General features: G+C 38.9%; 1 protein-coding gene across 4 annotated transcripts in view; it reads left to right on the top strand.

Moving 5' to 3' along the window:
- Window positions 1–14,486, top strand: part of DNAlig3 (DNA ligase 3) — a 108,364-nt gene that overhangs the window by 48,590 nt on the left and 45,288 nt on the right. For all 4 annotated transcript variants that reach the window (XM_068390099.1, XM_068390096.1, XM_068390097.1 and 1 more), the window contains exons 13-15: window positions 29–194; window positions 5,563–5,686; window positions 5,823–5,893. In XM_068390099.1, the coding sequence (XP_068246200.1) occupies window positions 29–194; window positions 5,563–5,686; window positions 5,823–5,893 (361 nt within the window). The remainder of the gene's footprint in view (window positions 1–28; window positions 195–5,562; window positions 5,687–5,822; window positions 5,894–14,486) is intronic.

Raw genomic sequence — 14,486 nt, 5'->3', positions numbered from 1 at the left:
AATGATTGAGTATTTTGTCTATTTTTAGACCAATAAGGGAACGGCGAGAAATTCTCGAGGAACACATGACTGAAATAAAGAATCACATCATGTTTTCTGAAATGAAGTTGATAAGAAAGAAGGAAGATCTTCGTAACATGATAAATGATGTCCTGAAGCAGGGATTAGAAGGTTTAGTGCTCAAGGATATAAATGTAAGTGTTACTTATACTTATTATACTGTATGTACAGTGCAATGTTCATAAATTGTATTAGTTTAATGAAACTTCTTAATATGAAATCTTGGTTTTCAAATACCTGTACAGTAAATTGAAAAAATTTAGATATTCTTAAGTTGAATTAGTACTTTGTTCCTATGCGAGAATAAACCCCGTCATTTAATATCGGTACTCTCTTCGTGCAAGCTGGTATGGCCGATGTAGAAATTATCTTTGTATCTGGCAACTAATATGGCATGCCCTCAGAAAATGGCTTGAAATAGAAAAGATTTTGTTTAATTTTGGAATAGAGATTCAGGTTACAAGTTCCTCCTTTAGCTACATTCTTTTATCTTGAGCATATTAATATATTGTCAATTTAAATGTACTGTATTGAATTTCTCTTTGAAGCTCATAACATTCTGAGTATTCTAATTCCTAATTATTTCCTCGAATTTTATCTTTTAATCATAAGCTGTTAACTCTGAAGAGATATTATCTTTATGCCTGAGGGGTATCAAATTCTTAACCCTTTTACCCCCAGGCTATTTGGAACTTTCCAACCCTTAACCCCCAGGGGTTATTTTTTTTCAAGCACATTTTGCAGTATATTTTTTTTAAATTGCTCTAACAGCCTTAATTTTCATCATAGAGAGGTCAGGTTGGTCTCATTCTCTTGGAAAATGCCTGAAGTTTCTCAAAAAAACTATAAAAAATATGCAAGAAAAAATTTAAATAGCAGTTTTTTGCAAGGACGTACCGGTATGTCCATGGGGGTAAAGGGATGAGTTTTGTGAAACGTACCAGTACGTCCTTTGGGGATAAAATGGTTGAATTCTATATTGCTATGTTCTCCTCTCCCTCCTATATTTAGCCTAGTTTATACACCAATTGCCTAGACAGACAATAAGGCATAGATAAGAATAAGAAGATTGCCATCAAACAGGAAATCAGTTACAACTTGGTCATGAAAAGTGCATCTTCAACTCTTGTTATTTAGTGATGTTAGTTTATTTACACAAGTAGCATTTAAAGCATGGTTTTATTTATATGGGTAATGTGATATTCATTATAACAATAACTAGCCATATGACTGATGACAAAGTTATATAATTAATTTTTTTTTTCTTTGTAATCCAGGAGATTAAGGGATACATTGTTGTCTTTACCAAAGGACTTTAAAGGTTTTTTATTTTGAAGTATCATCATCATCATCATCATCATCATCTCCTCCTATGCCAATTGACGCAAAGGGCCTCAGTTAGATTTCGCCAGTTGTCTCTGTCTTGAGCTTTTAATTCAATGCTGCTCCATTCATCATCTCCTACTTTGCGCTTCATAGTCCTTAGCCATGTAGGCCTGGGTCTTCTAATTCTTCTAGTGCCTTGTGGAGTCCAGCTTAACGTTTGGTGAACTAATCTCTCTTGGGGAGTGCGAAGACCATGCCCAAACCATCTCCATCTACCCCTTATCATGATCTCATCCACATATGGCACTCAAGTTATCTCTCTTATAGTTTCATTTCTAATCCTGTCCTGCCATTTAACAACCAATATCCTTCTGAGGGCTTTATTCTCAAATCTACTAAATCTATTGGAGATTGTTTCATTGTCATACTATGATTCATGTCCATAGAGTAATATAGATCTCACTAAACTGATACATAGTCTGATTTTTATATGCAATTTTAGGCGATTTGAATTTCAAATTTTACTTAACCTAGTCATTATCTGATTTGCTTTTATCAATCTTTCACTAAACACTAATTCTAAAGACCCTGTATTGGAGATCATAGTTCCTAAATACTTGAATGATTCTACCTCATTAATCCTTTCTCCTTCCAATGATATTTCATCTTCCATTGCATACTCCGTTCTCGTCATCTCTGTCTTTCTTCTATTTATCTTCAGCCCTACCTCATGTTATATTTCATGCATTCTGGTAAGCAAGCATTGCAAATCTTGTGGTGTTCTTCTAAGAAGGACAGCATCATCAGCATACTCTAGGTCTGCTAAATTCCTATCACCAATCCAGTCCAATCTGACTGTTCTACACATAACAAAGTCCATGAGGAGGATGAACAACATAGGTGACAACACATTACCTTGGAGTACTCCGCTGTTCACTGGAAACTCCTTAATAAGACTCCATTAACATTAACTTTGCACTTGCTATGCTCATGAACCCACTTAATCAAATTTACATATTTAAGAGGAATTCCATAATAACGCAGGACTCTCCACAAAATTGGCCGGTGCACACTACTGTATCAAAGGCTTTTTGATAGTCCACAAATACCCTCAAAAGGGGATTTCTATATTGTACGCATTGCTGTACAACATGTCTCAAAATGAAAATTTGGTCAGTGCAACTTCTACCTTTTCTAAATCCTGCTTGTTCATCTCTCAGCTTTTCATCCGTCTTTCTCTCCAGTCTCTTAAGAATAAGCTTACTATATATTTTCATAACTGACGGAAGTTTTATGTCTCTGTAATTATTGGAATCAGTCAGGTCTCCTTTTTTTAGCTATTTTCACCAACACTCGTAACTCCCATTCATCTGGTTTTGCCTCTTCATGCCACATTCTACAAAATAATCTTGTAAGTAGTCTGGGAGTCGCTTCATTTTCGGCCAGTATCATCTCGGCAGTTCCATCGTATCTCTGGGCTTTCCATCTCTAGTTTTTTAATGATAGCTTCGACTTCAAACACACTGAATTCATTCATGGGCACATCAAGGTTTGCATCAGCTTCAGGTATTTCAATCAAATTATTCCCTTCACATGTCTTATTCATAACCTCACTAAAGTGTTCCATCCATCCATCCAACATTGTCTTTCTTCATCCTCTGTAGTTATAACAGAGCCATCTTTCTTTTTGATGGGTATATGCTTCTTCTTCTTTGCCTCAGTCGAGATTTCATTAATAATTCTATGAGCAATTCTTACATCATAGCCACTTCCTGAATTCATAGCTTTGTCAGCCTCATCTGCTTTACTGTCTAAGTATTCTTTCTGGTCATTCCTGGCTTTTCTTTTGAACGCTGTTAATACTGGAATACTTAGCATGCTCTACCTTGTAATTTTAATTACTTTCTCGAAAACTTTCAATAGTTAATTTCTGTCTTTGTCTCCCTTTTAAAGTATCCCAAGTATCATTCGGTATCCAGCAAAGCAGTATAATTATATTTGGAGTCGGTGGACATATATTCAGTCCATCATGTGGGGTTTGTTTGTGTTTAGTAGAATTGTTCTCTCCTGTGCTGTATTTTATCTAATACAAAGATGTGAGTAGTCTTAGTAGAATTTTTTTTCAGTGAAGAGAAAGGCAAAGAAAAGAAATAATGATAAAACAAGGAAATGAGTCATGCTTAATAGCCTAAAAGTAAACACCTACATGGTTAATATTTAGTTATCATTAAATGAGATCCAGGTTTTTTATGTGAATATAAAGAGGTTGCGATGGTTGATTAATAGCTGATATATTTTTAGTTTTTCCAATCAGATTCAGCTGTTCCGGATTTTGTAACTGTTCCTGTCTTTTGTTTTTTTAATGCAGTTTCCATAAGTATTCTATAGTATTGTCAGATCTTGGCCAGTGGAAGTGTTCCCGTTGTTTATGATGATGTTCCCGCGACTACTTGCTGTTTTTTATAATTTGAGTGTTCATTCTGTTTCACTTCTGAACTTTCTGTAAAGAGACAAGATCATATATTTATTACTCTGGCTGATAATGTTGAATTTCCTATCACAGAACCATTTTGTATCAACAAGATTTCCTTCTCTTACTTTCTTTGACTTTATTTTCAGGCAAATTGAGTTGCATGATGACTACCCTTTGATTAACTAGAGAAAGTTTGCAATAAGCCATTCCCCATTATTTGTAGCCACTCGTGTAAATGATCTTGTATTTCGTGATTTTGTTACTGAGCCTACTACTAACGTTAGTGCTTCACTTTGAGCTGCTTCAGTGGGGGTTTGGACTTGTCTGGCTGACGTTCTGGTGCGTTTTTCTTAAGATGATACTAGAACTGAACCCAGGCACCTTTAACATTTATCCTTTACTGTTGCCATTATTGTTCTAAATTTTACTAAAGTACAGTATAAATTACTAGGCAACATGCTATGTTCCACAATTCTTTCTTTGTCTGTGCAGGATATGAATAATGAATTTCTTATTAGAGAATAGAGTTCATCTCCAAGAAATTGTTACCCTATTTTCCTTTATTTTTGCCAACTGCAGCTCCTGTTCATGGGATCTCTACCCAATCATATACTTGTATATTTTGATGAAATTTCATGATATGCCATTGCCATTTTATCTAAAAATAAATGTCTTTACTGTCAAAACTAAACTCCTATAATGGTGGCATTTACTTCATATGTTTACATTTGAAAAGTCACAAGCTGATCTAGGCTATGCTAAATCCAAAAATACCTTGGCTTAGGCTAGGCTATCTAATTTGTATTTTGAAACAAAGTAATACTGTAATAACACTTTATCATCATCAATTCCCTAACTGGCTGAGAGCTGGAATAGTAATAATTGTCATACATGAGTGAACATTCATTATCAAAACAAAGTGCTGAAATAGCAGAGTATGCATTAACAGTATCACTTACTTCTAAAGATTAGGTGACTGATAAATTTGTGACCTTACTTGAGTGTACGTAACTTAAAAGTTAATGTAGAAATTCTGACAATAGTAAAAATGTTGGTCACAAAATACCCCTTATTGCTTACAACCAATTAAAAAGATGGTTGCTAGGTGAAAAGCACTGGCATTAGTAATAGTTCCCGGTGGGTGATGTGTTGTCATTTAGCATTAGAAATGTAATGACAGTTTCAGTAGAGCCTGTATCCGTTGGGTAGGGCACCCATATATATACTGAGTCCCTACTTAGCATGTTTACACTGGGCTTATACTAGGGCAAGAGGAGACCATATGTCTTTGGTATGTTATGTTGTATTGGATTCCCTGCCCTAGCCTTTACAGGAAAATCTCGAGGTACCACACAGAAGCCTAACGCCTCTAAAAAACTTACAAAGTATTGGTTATTATGCAAAAGCAAAAGCAGCAAGGAGTTCTCACTTCCATTGTTGTTAAGTGTCGATAGGTTATACAATGAAGAAGTACTTCATCTCTTTTAGTTTGCTGTAAGAGTATGAAGAAAATGAAGGATATTATGTTTTCTATGGTTGAACATTTCCTTTTTTCCTTTGCAATAAGTTTAAAAACTTTTTAGCATATCTTCCAAATTTTAAGCATTGTATGTGGAATTAACATGGGTTTCTGAGAATTACCATGTGTATTTGATTTTGAAGAAATTGTTAATTTCAGTACTGTATTCATATGTCTGTTCCAGAGTGTTTATGAACCAGGGAAGCGACATTGGTTAAAAGTAAAAAAAGATTACTTAAATGATGGAGCTATGGCAGACACAGCAGATCTAGTAGTTTTAGGAGCTTGGTATGGAACTGGAAAGAAAGGTAAGTATCACAGTTTGCATGACTCAATTTGATTTTAATCATGGCAGTAATTTCAATGCACATATGCTATAAAAGAATTTGTTTAAACTTTTATTATTGTTGAAATATTTACTGTAATTTGAGATGGGTTTTACAGGTGGAATGATGTCTGTGTTTTTGATGGGATGTTTTGATAAAAGAATCAACAAGTGGTGCACTGTGACAAAGGTAAGTTTAATTTGTAAAAACAGCTGTAAGATTTAGTGATATAAATTGGGATTTTTAAAAATTTCTGTTATACAGACTATAACATTCACGCAAAGCGATCAATTATATTGAATTAAAATTGCATTTGCAATTGTTCCCAGATACAACAGTTCTGACATCTAGGAATGCCTGTACTGTATGTGCATATTGTTGGATGATAGCAATTACTGGACTTGATAAAATGACATATGTGAATATGATTGATTGGTTTGTAGGAAAAATAATTAAATTCATAGATACTTAATTGGAATACTGCAAACTAATCAATCATATTGAGTCTCAGACCTTGCAAAGGCTCAATAGAACTAGTGGCATACATAGGGACAGAACAGGGTAAAAACCAAGTGTCCAATGTATTCTCATTATTATGAGTAGTGAAATACCCAGAAAGTAAGGCACAAAGTAGTTATTTTTGTATTTGATAATACCTATGCATGAATCCAATAATAATTCAGCTGAGATGTAGCTAATTAGATCAGGGAAGGCTATATCTCTTGAGAAGTGAAGATATAATGTCTCAAACTAAAATATGACAAAGGTTGCTTTTAACCCTATGAAGGTTTGTTCTTGAGGGGTGTAACCTTCAATTATTTCCATGAACCTCCCTTCTAGTTGTGTATGAATCAGACTGTTCATAGTGACCCATTTCTATTAGGTGATGGAGTTAGGACTAAAACTATGGTAATTTAGGGTAGTTTGGGGCCTTGACTCCTTTAGACCATTTTTTTATTATTATTGTTATTACTTTCGCCAAGGAGGTTATAAAATCGATTCGGTTTATATGTCTGTGTGCCTGTGGACAGGATTACGTGAAAACTTCTTGACAGATTTTGACGAAATTTTGACTGCAGATAGATCTTAAGTCTTGGATGACCCCATTAAACTTTGGATTCAATCCCGATCTGGATTTGCATTTTTTCGCCATTTTAAAGATATCGGCAAAACAAGTTAACATATTTTGACCAAATTGCCACCACAGAGAAATCTTAGGCCATGAATGACTTCAATAAAATTTGATGATGATCCAGATCCAGATTCTTGATCAGTATTTGATTTTTCATAATCATTTTAAAGATTACGTCAAAAGCAAATTGACGGCTTGTAACGAAATGGTCAGATGCAAATCGAATGTCTCTTTTTGTGTCAACGCAACCCTTTTTGGCTGGGGTCAGAAATCTCTGATTGCTTTTATTATTATTATTGATATTAGTATTATTATTATGATTATTATTATTCTTCTTCTGTCAACGAAATTGGAAGGTTATGTTTTACCCCCTGTTTGTGTTTGTTAGTGAACACCTTACTGGCCACCATTTTAATTGTAGAGTAATGAAACTTCAGGGATTAACTATTATGTAAAAAGCAGGAAATTATTAAATTTTGGAAGGTCGAAGGTCAAGGTCACGGTCAAGCATAATGTCCAATTCACGTACTGTAATCAGCCATAAGCTTGGACATCTTTGTCACAGAGACTTCAAACTTGGTTCATATTTGTGTTTGAAAATGAACGCCAGTTAATAGATGTTAAGGAACCCGGACGGAATGCCAATACTGTATATGGGGCTATAGGAAGAAAAACACAAAATCCTGAAAAAATTCACTGAGCTTCGTATGGCAATGGAGAATACGTATACAAAATATTTTGTCAAAATTCCTCCTACTTTCATAGCTACAGGATAATTAGTAAAAGTAACTCAATAAACCAAGAACATTATTCCCTACAAGAAAATGCAGTACTTCTGTTATTGTAAATTTTGAAAATTAGTGTATATTTTACTATAAAACAAATTGTGAGAAATGGCATCTGTATAGATTCCATGAGTCACGAGACAATGTATTATACGTAATTACACCCTTCGGCCTTCAGTCCGTGCACAAACCTCATAGAGAGTACATGTTTGAGTTTGACCTCTGACATTCACTAATTTTTGTCTGTTTTTTTCGGTTTTGGCAAGAATTTCATCATGCCAATGAGGAAAAGACAATTTCAACATCTTGCTAACATGAGGAAGAAGAAAATTTGCTCTAATAAGAGTTCAGAAGTGGGTAATATCTGTGAAATTAGCGGAGTCAGTGAAGGATAGAGATAATGAAGGAGCGACTGTCTCGCCTAAAGAAGCAAAAGATATTAAGCAAAGGGATCTTCATTTATGATTAAATTATGATAAATAACTTTGTTTTGGTTTATTAATATCCAAAAAGGAACATAAAATTCATAATAATCATGTTTTAAATATTTAACTTAGCCGGTGAATATATAATAGCTGCAACTCTGCGGCTCGACAGAAAACACACTAAAAAAACTCGCGAGCGATCGCTATGAAGGTTGCGGGTGTGCCCACCAGCGCCAACTGTCGGCCAGATACCACTCTTGTATGTAAACAAAACCTTCAATTCTTCTCTGTCGACGTTGACGACAAGACGTATCAATACTCGCTGTAGAACCTGGAGTTTTCTCAACATATTTGGTGAAGTACTTCATTTTGGTTTGAGCTTTCGCAGTGCAGGTGTTTTATCTTCATCTTAAATCTTGAACTCGTTTTTGGATAGATTTAATTTTTGATGACAAAGAGAGTATGGACTTTCTTTGACTTTTAAATGGCCGACCCTTCCCTTAGACGGAAGTGTGTTTAGGCTTTTAGCAATTAACTTATCACGTTATAAATTAATTATAGATTTTCCTCTATATATTTTATATCTCAACCGCCTTTATTAGGCCGCTTCGATTAGCTTTCCATTTATAATAAACATCAAAATAAATTTTAATGATTTGTTTATATGCGACCTTTCCTGAGAGTAGGCGGTCCTAACTTGGAAACCGAAGTTAAACAACGTTGAGCCCTTTCAATCGTAAATAGCTTTTAAAGAGCTAATGATTTAAAACTTATTAAATGAATATTTTTTAATAGATATTTTATGAAAGATTTTCTTTGAATAGTCTTTGTACTGTTTCAAAGATGAACTAACGTTTAGTTTATTTATGCTACGCAGTTTGCGCTCTATCGTTACGATAGAGAGAGAGAGTATCACGGTTTCACTTTGCAGAAAGAGTAAATCGATTCTGACGTTTTGTTCATTCTTCTTTCAAAGCTTAAATGTTTTAAATTCTATTTTAAAGGAACTTTTTAATTGAAAAACCTTTCAGTTTTTTCCTTTGGTCAAATAACCTGTTTTTTTGACGAAACGTAAGTGGGCTCTTCTCTTAGGTGCAAAATCAAAAGAGAGAGAGAGAGAGAGATAGAGACGGAGGGAGAGAGAGGAGAGAAAACGTTCCGTTCTTTATCTCGTCCCAAGCGGGTAACGTTGTTCTCGAGTTACTCTCGTCCCTAGTCTCAGTACGGGGAGAAAGGATAAAACGTTTTTAGTTTTTTATTCTCGTCCCAAGGCAATGTACGGTGAGAGATTGAAAACGTAGTTTTGAATGAACTAGTGTTTAGTCTCTTCCCCAGCCACTGATTTTTTTATCTTAAAATATGTTTACTGTTTTTTGCTGGTATTAATGTGCTTGCATTATACGACTGATTTCGCAATTACAACCTTTTGATGAGGGTAGAATTGCGTGCTTCAGGTAGAAATCAGTTTTATTCATACCTGATGTGAATTGTTAAAGATTCGATTTCAGTGAAATAAGTGCAAAACAGAAAATCGTAGTGATAAAGTGATATTGCGCAAAGTGTTATCAGTGTTGCGACCGAGGGTTCGTCTGTTCGTGCCTGTCGTTCGCCTAGTCCGGGACCTCTTGCAAGCTCCCAAGCCCAGGGGAGAAGTAATGTCGTACGACTTATGGGTTCGAGAGGCCTTGATCAGCGAACAGACGTTCCCTCTATGGTATCGGGTGTATCTTACCAAGATCACCCCTACCATAAGGCGAGAGAGACGTTTTTCTCCTCGTCATCCGAAGGCTTTTCGCATAAGAAACCGTGAAACAAGGTTTCGAGGCCCTTTAAGCGAAAGTCAGTCCTTTCAGGACAGGTCCAGCGTCCTGGTTTTAACCATTAGGACAGCTCTGACCCTATGCAGTCATCGGAAGACTGCTCGCCGCCTAACAAAAGCGTAACACAGACTCCGAGAGTCTTTTTGTAGGCAAGGTTTTGCGGTCACAGACGTTACCCTCGTCTCTTACCGCTACCATTCCCGTTGATCCTAAATGGGTTGTACGGCAAGACATGCAGAATAAGCTTGCCTCCCTTATGGAAGACTATTCTGCCGATATGTCCGTTGAGCCTAGCCGTTTATCTCATCGAGATCCTGGCTTTCAGCCACCCTAACGTTCCTTTGTGCGTCCTGTTGACGTTGGCGTAGCTAAGTCACGTCAGTCAGGTTGTTTAGAACCACACTCGATGCGGTCTCGTGTGGATTTTCAGCCACATTTGGACGTTAGGCCACTTGCTGATGCTCCTGTTGACGTTCAGGACGTTCGCTAACAATCGGAGTTGACTTGTTTTGACGCTGAGCATCAACCTTCGCATTCTAGAGTTGTTTTGACTGCTCAGTCTAGGCGGTCAAAGCAGTCTCGAGTGGACGCTGTGCGTCCTCACGCACCTGTTGTTGTTGACAGTTCACAGACTGTCAAGCAGTTACATGACGTTGCGTCCTGGTCTCTCGCACCTGTTGTTGTTGACAGTTCACAGACTGTCAAGCAGTTACATGACGTTGCGTCCTGGTCCGCTACTAATGCACCAGTGCGTGTGGACTCTGCTTGTAAAGCATTGCCACCACGGTAGGTCTCTCCCTTGCTTGAGACTCAGCTATTATCGGACAAGGTTCCTTCAGATGAGGAAGTTGCTGTTCTCCCTCCTACTGATATTCCCTTGAGGACTCTGTCAGACAGAGAGGAGCCTAAAGCTGCTTAGCCCTCTATGGACTTTAAATAAATCATGCTGATTTTTAAGGATCTTTGTCCGGATCTTTTTGTAACTGCTGCTCCTCGTTCGCCTAAACGTCAGAGCTTACACTAGGCCTAGCTACTTCAAAGCCGTTGTTTTATAAGCTAGTGCTCTCTCGGTCTCCTAGAGAGCTTTACGTTTGCTAGGCGACTGGTTTATCACCAGGAGGAGTTTGGGGGATACAGCCTTTGCTTTCCCTTCTTTTAAATAAAACTGGCTTATAGAGCGAGAGTCTGATATGACACGAGAGAAGTTCTCGGCTTGGGAGTCCCTGCCTCTGCCCAGATAGACTTCTCAAACCTTATAGACTCTCCCTGGCGCCTGGCCATGAGACGCTCCAAGATTTTACAGGTCAACTTCACAGCTGTTTTCGAGCCTTTGAAGTTTTGCTGTACAATTTTGTCATGCATAAACAAGGCTTTCAGGGATGGCTCCAATGATCTGACAGCCACGTTCTCTGCAGGAACAAGTCCCTCAGGGATGGCTCCATGATTTGGCAGCCATGTTCACTGCAGGAGTACGTAAGAGGCAAGTGCGCTCAATGTGTTCATTGTCAAGACAAACTTCACGATGAAGTCTACCAGGCTGTCTTGACAGCATTTATGGAAGGCGACTGGATGGTCTCTCTCGACCTTCACGGGGCATACTTCCACATTCCTATACACCCGGATTCCCAACCGTTTCTGAGGTTTGTTTACAGGAATGTGGGGTACCAGTTTCGAGCCCTGTGCTTTGGCCTCAGTCCTGCGCCTCTCGTGTTTACGAGGCTCATGAGGAATGTGGCAAAATCCCTCCATCTATCGGGGATCCGAGCCTCCCTGTACTTGGACGACTGGCTTCTCAGAGCATCGTCCAGCCTTCGCTGTCTGCAGGATCTACATTGGACGTTGAGTCTGGCCAGGGAGTTGGGACTTGTGGTCAACCTAAAAGTCCCAACTGATCCCATCCCAGATTATTCTATTTTTGGGGATGGAGATTCGCAGTCAAGCCCTGCTCGAAGTCCAACTAATGCTGAAAAGAAAACGTTTATTCAGTCAGGAGTTGGAACAGTCTCGTAGGGACTCTCTCATCCCTGGAGCAGTTTGTCTCACTAGGGAGACTACCCCTTCTGCCTCTCCGGTTCCATCTACCCTCTCACTGGAACTAGGACAAGACATTAGAGACGGTATCATTCCCAGTCTCCGAACCAATAAAGGCATGCCTGAAATGGTGGGACAGCAATATCAGTCTGAGAGAGGGACTATCCCTAGCAGTCAAGAACCCAAACCACGTGTTGTCCTCAGACGCGTCGGGTTTGGGTTGGGGTGCGACCCTGGACGGTCGGGAATGCTCGGGTCTGTGGACCTCAAGTCAGAAGAGCATGCACATCAACGGCAAGGAGCTATTAGCAGTCCACTTGGCCTTGATGATATTAGAAAGCGTCTTCGAAACTAAGTGGTAGAGGTCAACTCAGACAACACCACAACTTTGGCGTACATCTCCAAGCAAGGAGGCACACACTCCTTCACGCTGCTCGAGATCGCAAGGGACCTTCTCTTATGGTCAAGAATTCGAGGCATCTCCCTGTTGACGAGATTCATCCAGGGGGACTTGAACGTCTTGGCAGACTGTCTCAGTCGGAGGGGTCAGGTGATACCCACGGAATGGACCCTCCACAAGGACGTGGGCAAGAGTCTTTGGGCTACTTGGGGTCAACCCACCATAGACCTCTTTGCCTCCTCGTTGACCAAAAGGTTACCAATCTTTTGCTCTCCAGTCCTAGATACAGAAGCAATCTACATAGACGCGTTTCTACTGGATTGGTCTTTTATGGACTTATTTGCATTCCCACCATTCAAGATAGTCAACAAGGTACTGCAGAAGTTTGCCTCTCACGGAGGGACAAGGTTGACGTTGGTTGCTACCCTCTGGCCCGCGAGAGAGTGGTTCACCGAGGTACTTCAATGGCTGGTAGACTTTCCAAGAAGTCTTCCTCTTAGGGTAGATCTGTTACGTCAGCCCCACGTAAAGAATGTCCATCAAAGCCTCCCCGCTCTTCGTCTGACTTCCTTCAGACTATCGAAAGACTCTCAAGAGCTAGAGGCTTTTCGAAGGAGGCAGTCAGTGCGATTGCAAGAGCTAGGAGAGCTTCTACCATTAGAGTATACCAGTCGAAGTGGGAAGTCTTTCGAGACTGGTGCAAGTCAGCATCTGTGTCCTCGTCCAGTACCTCTGTAGCCCAAATCGCAGATTTTCTTTTACATCTGAGAAATGTTCGCTCCCTTTCAGCTCCCACGATTAAGGGCTACAGGAGCATGTTGGCTTCGGTCTTTCGACATAGAGGCTTAGATCTTTCCAACAATAAAGATCTCCAAGATCTCCTTAAGTCTTTCGAGACCTCTAAGGAACGTCATTTGGCAACTCCTGGATGGAACTTAGACGTGGTCCTAAGGTTCCTCATGTCAGACAGGTTTGAGCCATTACATTCAGCCTCCCTGAAGGATCTCACCCTCAAGACACTTTTCCTAGTGTGCTTGGCTTCGGCTAAAAGGGTCAGTGAACTTCATGCCTTCAGTAAGAACATCGGCTTTTCTACAGAAAAAAGCCACTTGTTCACTTCAACTTGGTTTCCTGGCCAAAAATGAACTGCCTTCTCGTCCTTGGCCTAAATCTTTTGATATTCCTTGCTTATCAGAGATCGTAGGCAACAAACTGGAAAGAGTATTATGTCCTGTTAGAGCTCTTAAGTTCGATTTAGCTCGTACTAAGTCATTACGAGGGAAATCTGAGGCATTATGGTGCTCAGTTAAGAAACCTTCATTGCCTATGTCAAAGAATTCTTTGTCATATTTTATCAGATTTTTTTTTAATACGAGAAGCTCATTCTCACTTGAATGAGAAAGACCGATGTTTGCTTAAGGTTAAGACGCACGAAGTTAGAGATATAGCAACCTCCGTGGCCTTCAAGCAAAATAAATCTCTGCAAAGTATTATGGACGCGACTCTTTGGAGAAACAAGTCAGTGTTCGCGTCATTTTACTTAAAAGATGTCCAGACTCTTTACGAGGACTGCTACACACTGGGTCCATTCGTTGCAGCGAGTGCAGTAGTGGGTGAGGGTTCTACCACTACACTTCCCTAATTCCAATATCCTTTTAATCTATCTCTTGAAATGTTTTTAATATTGTTTTATGGGTTGTTCGGAAGGCTAAGAAGCCTTTCGCATCCTGGTTGATTTGGCGGGTGGTCAAAGTCATTTCTTGAGAGCGCCCAGATTAGGGGTTTGATGAGGTCCTGTTGTATGGGTTGCAGCCCTTGATACTTCAGCTCCTGGGAGTCTGTCAGCATCCTAAGAGGATCGCTGGGCTCCGTGAGGAAGACAGACTTACAAGGCAGAGTAATCGTCTAAGTCAACTTCCTTACCAGGTACCTATTTATTTTGGTTTTGTTATATTGATAACTGTCAAAATGAAAAAACTCTTAGCTTATACGCTGTAAACATAATTAACTGTGGTCTCTACCCACCTCCTTGGGTGTGAATCGGCTATTATATATTCACCGGCTAAGTTAAATATTTAAAAATGATATTTTAATTATAAAATAAATTTTTGAATATACTTACCCGGTGAATATATAAATTAAATGACCCTCCCTTCCTCCCCAATAGAGACACAGCGGGACGAGAAGAA

The sequence above is a fragment of the Palaemon carinicauda genome, chromosome 16, assembly GCF_036898095.1.
Source record: "Palaemon carinicauda isolate YSFRI2023 chromosome 16, ASM3689809v2, whole genome shotgun sequence".
Classification (NCBI taxonomy): domain Eukaryota; kingdom Metazoa; phylum Arthropoda; class Malacostraca; order Decapoda; family Palaemonidae; genus Palaemon; species Palaemon carinicauda.
Note: the sequence above shows the minus strand (reverse complement) of the source record. Positions and strands in the feature narration are given on the sequence as shown.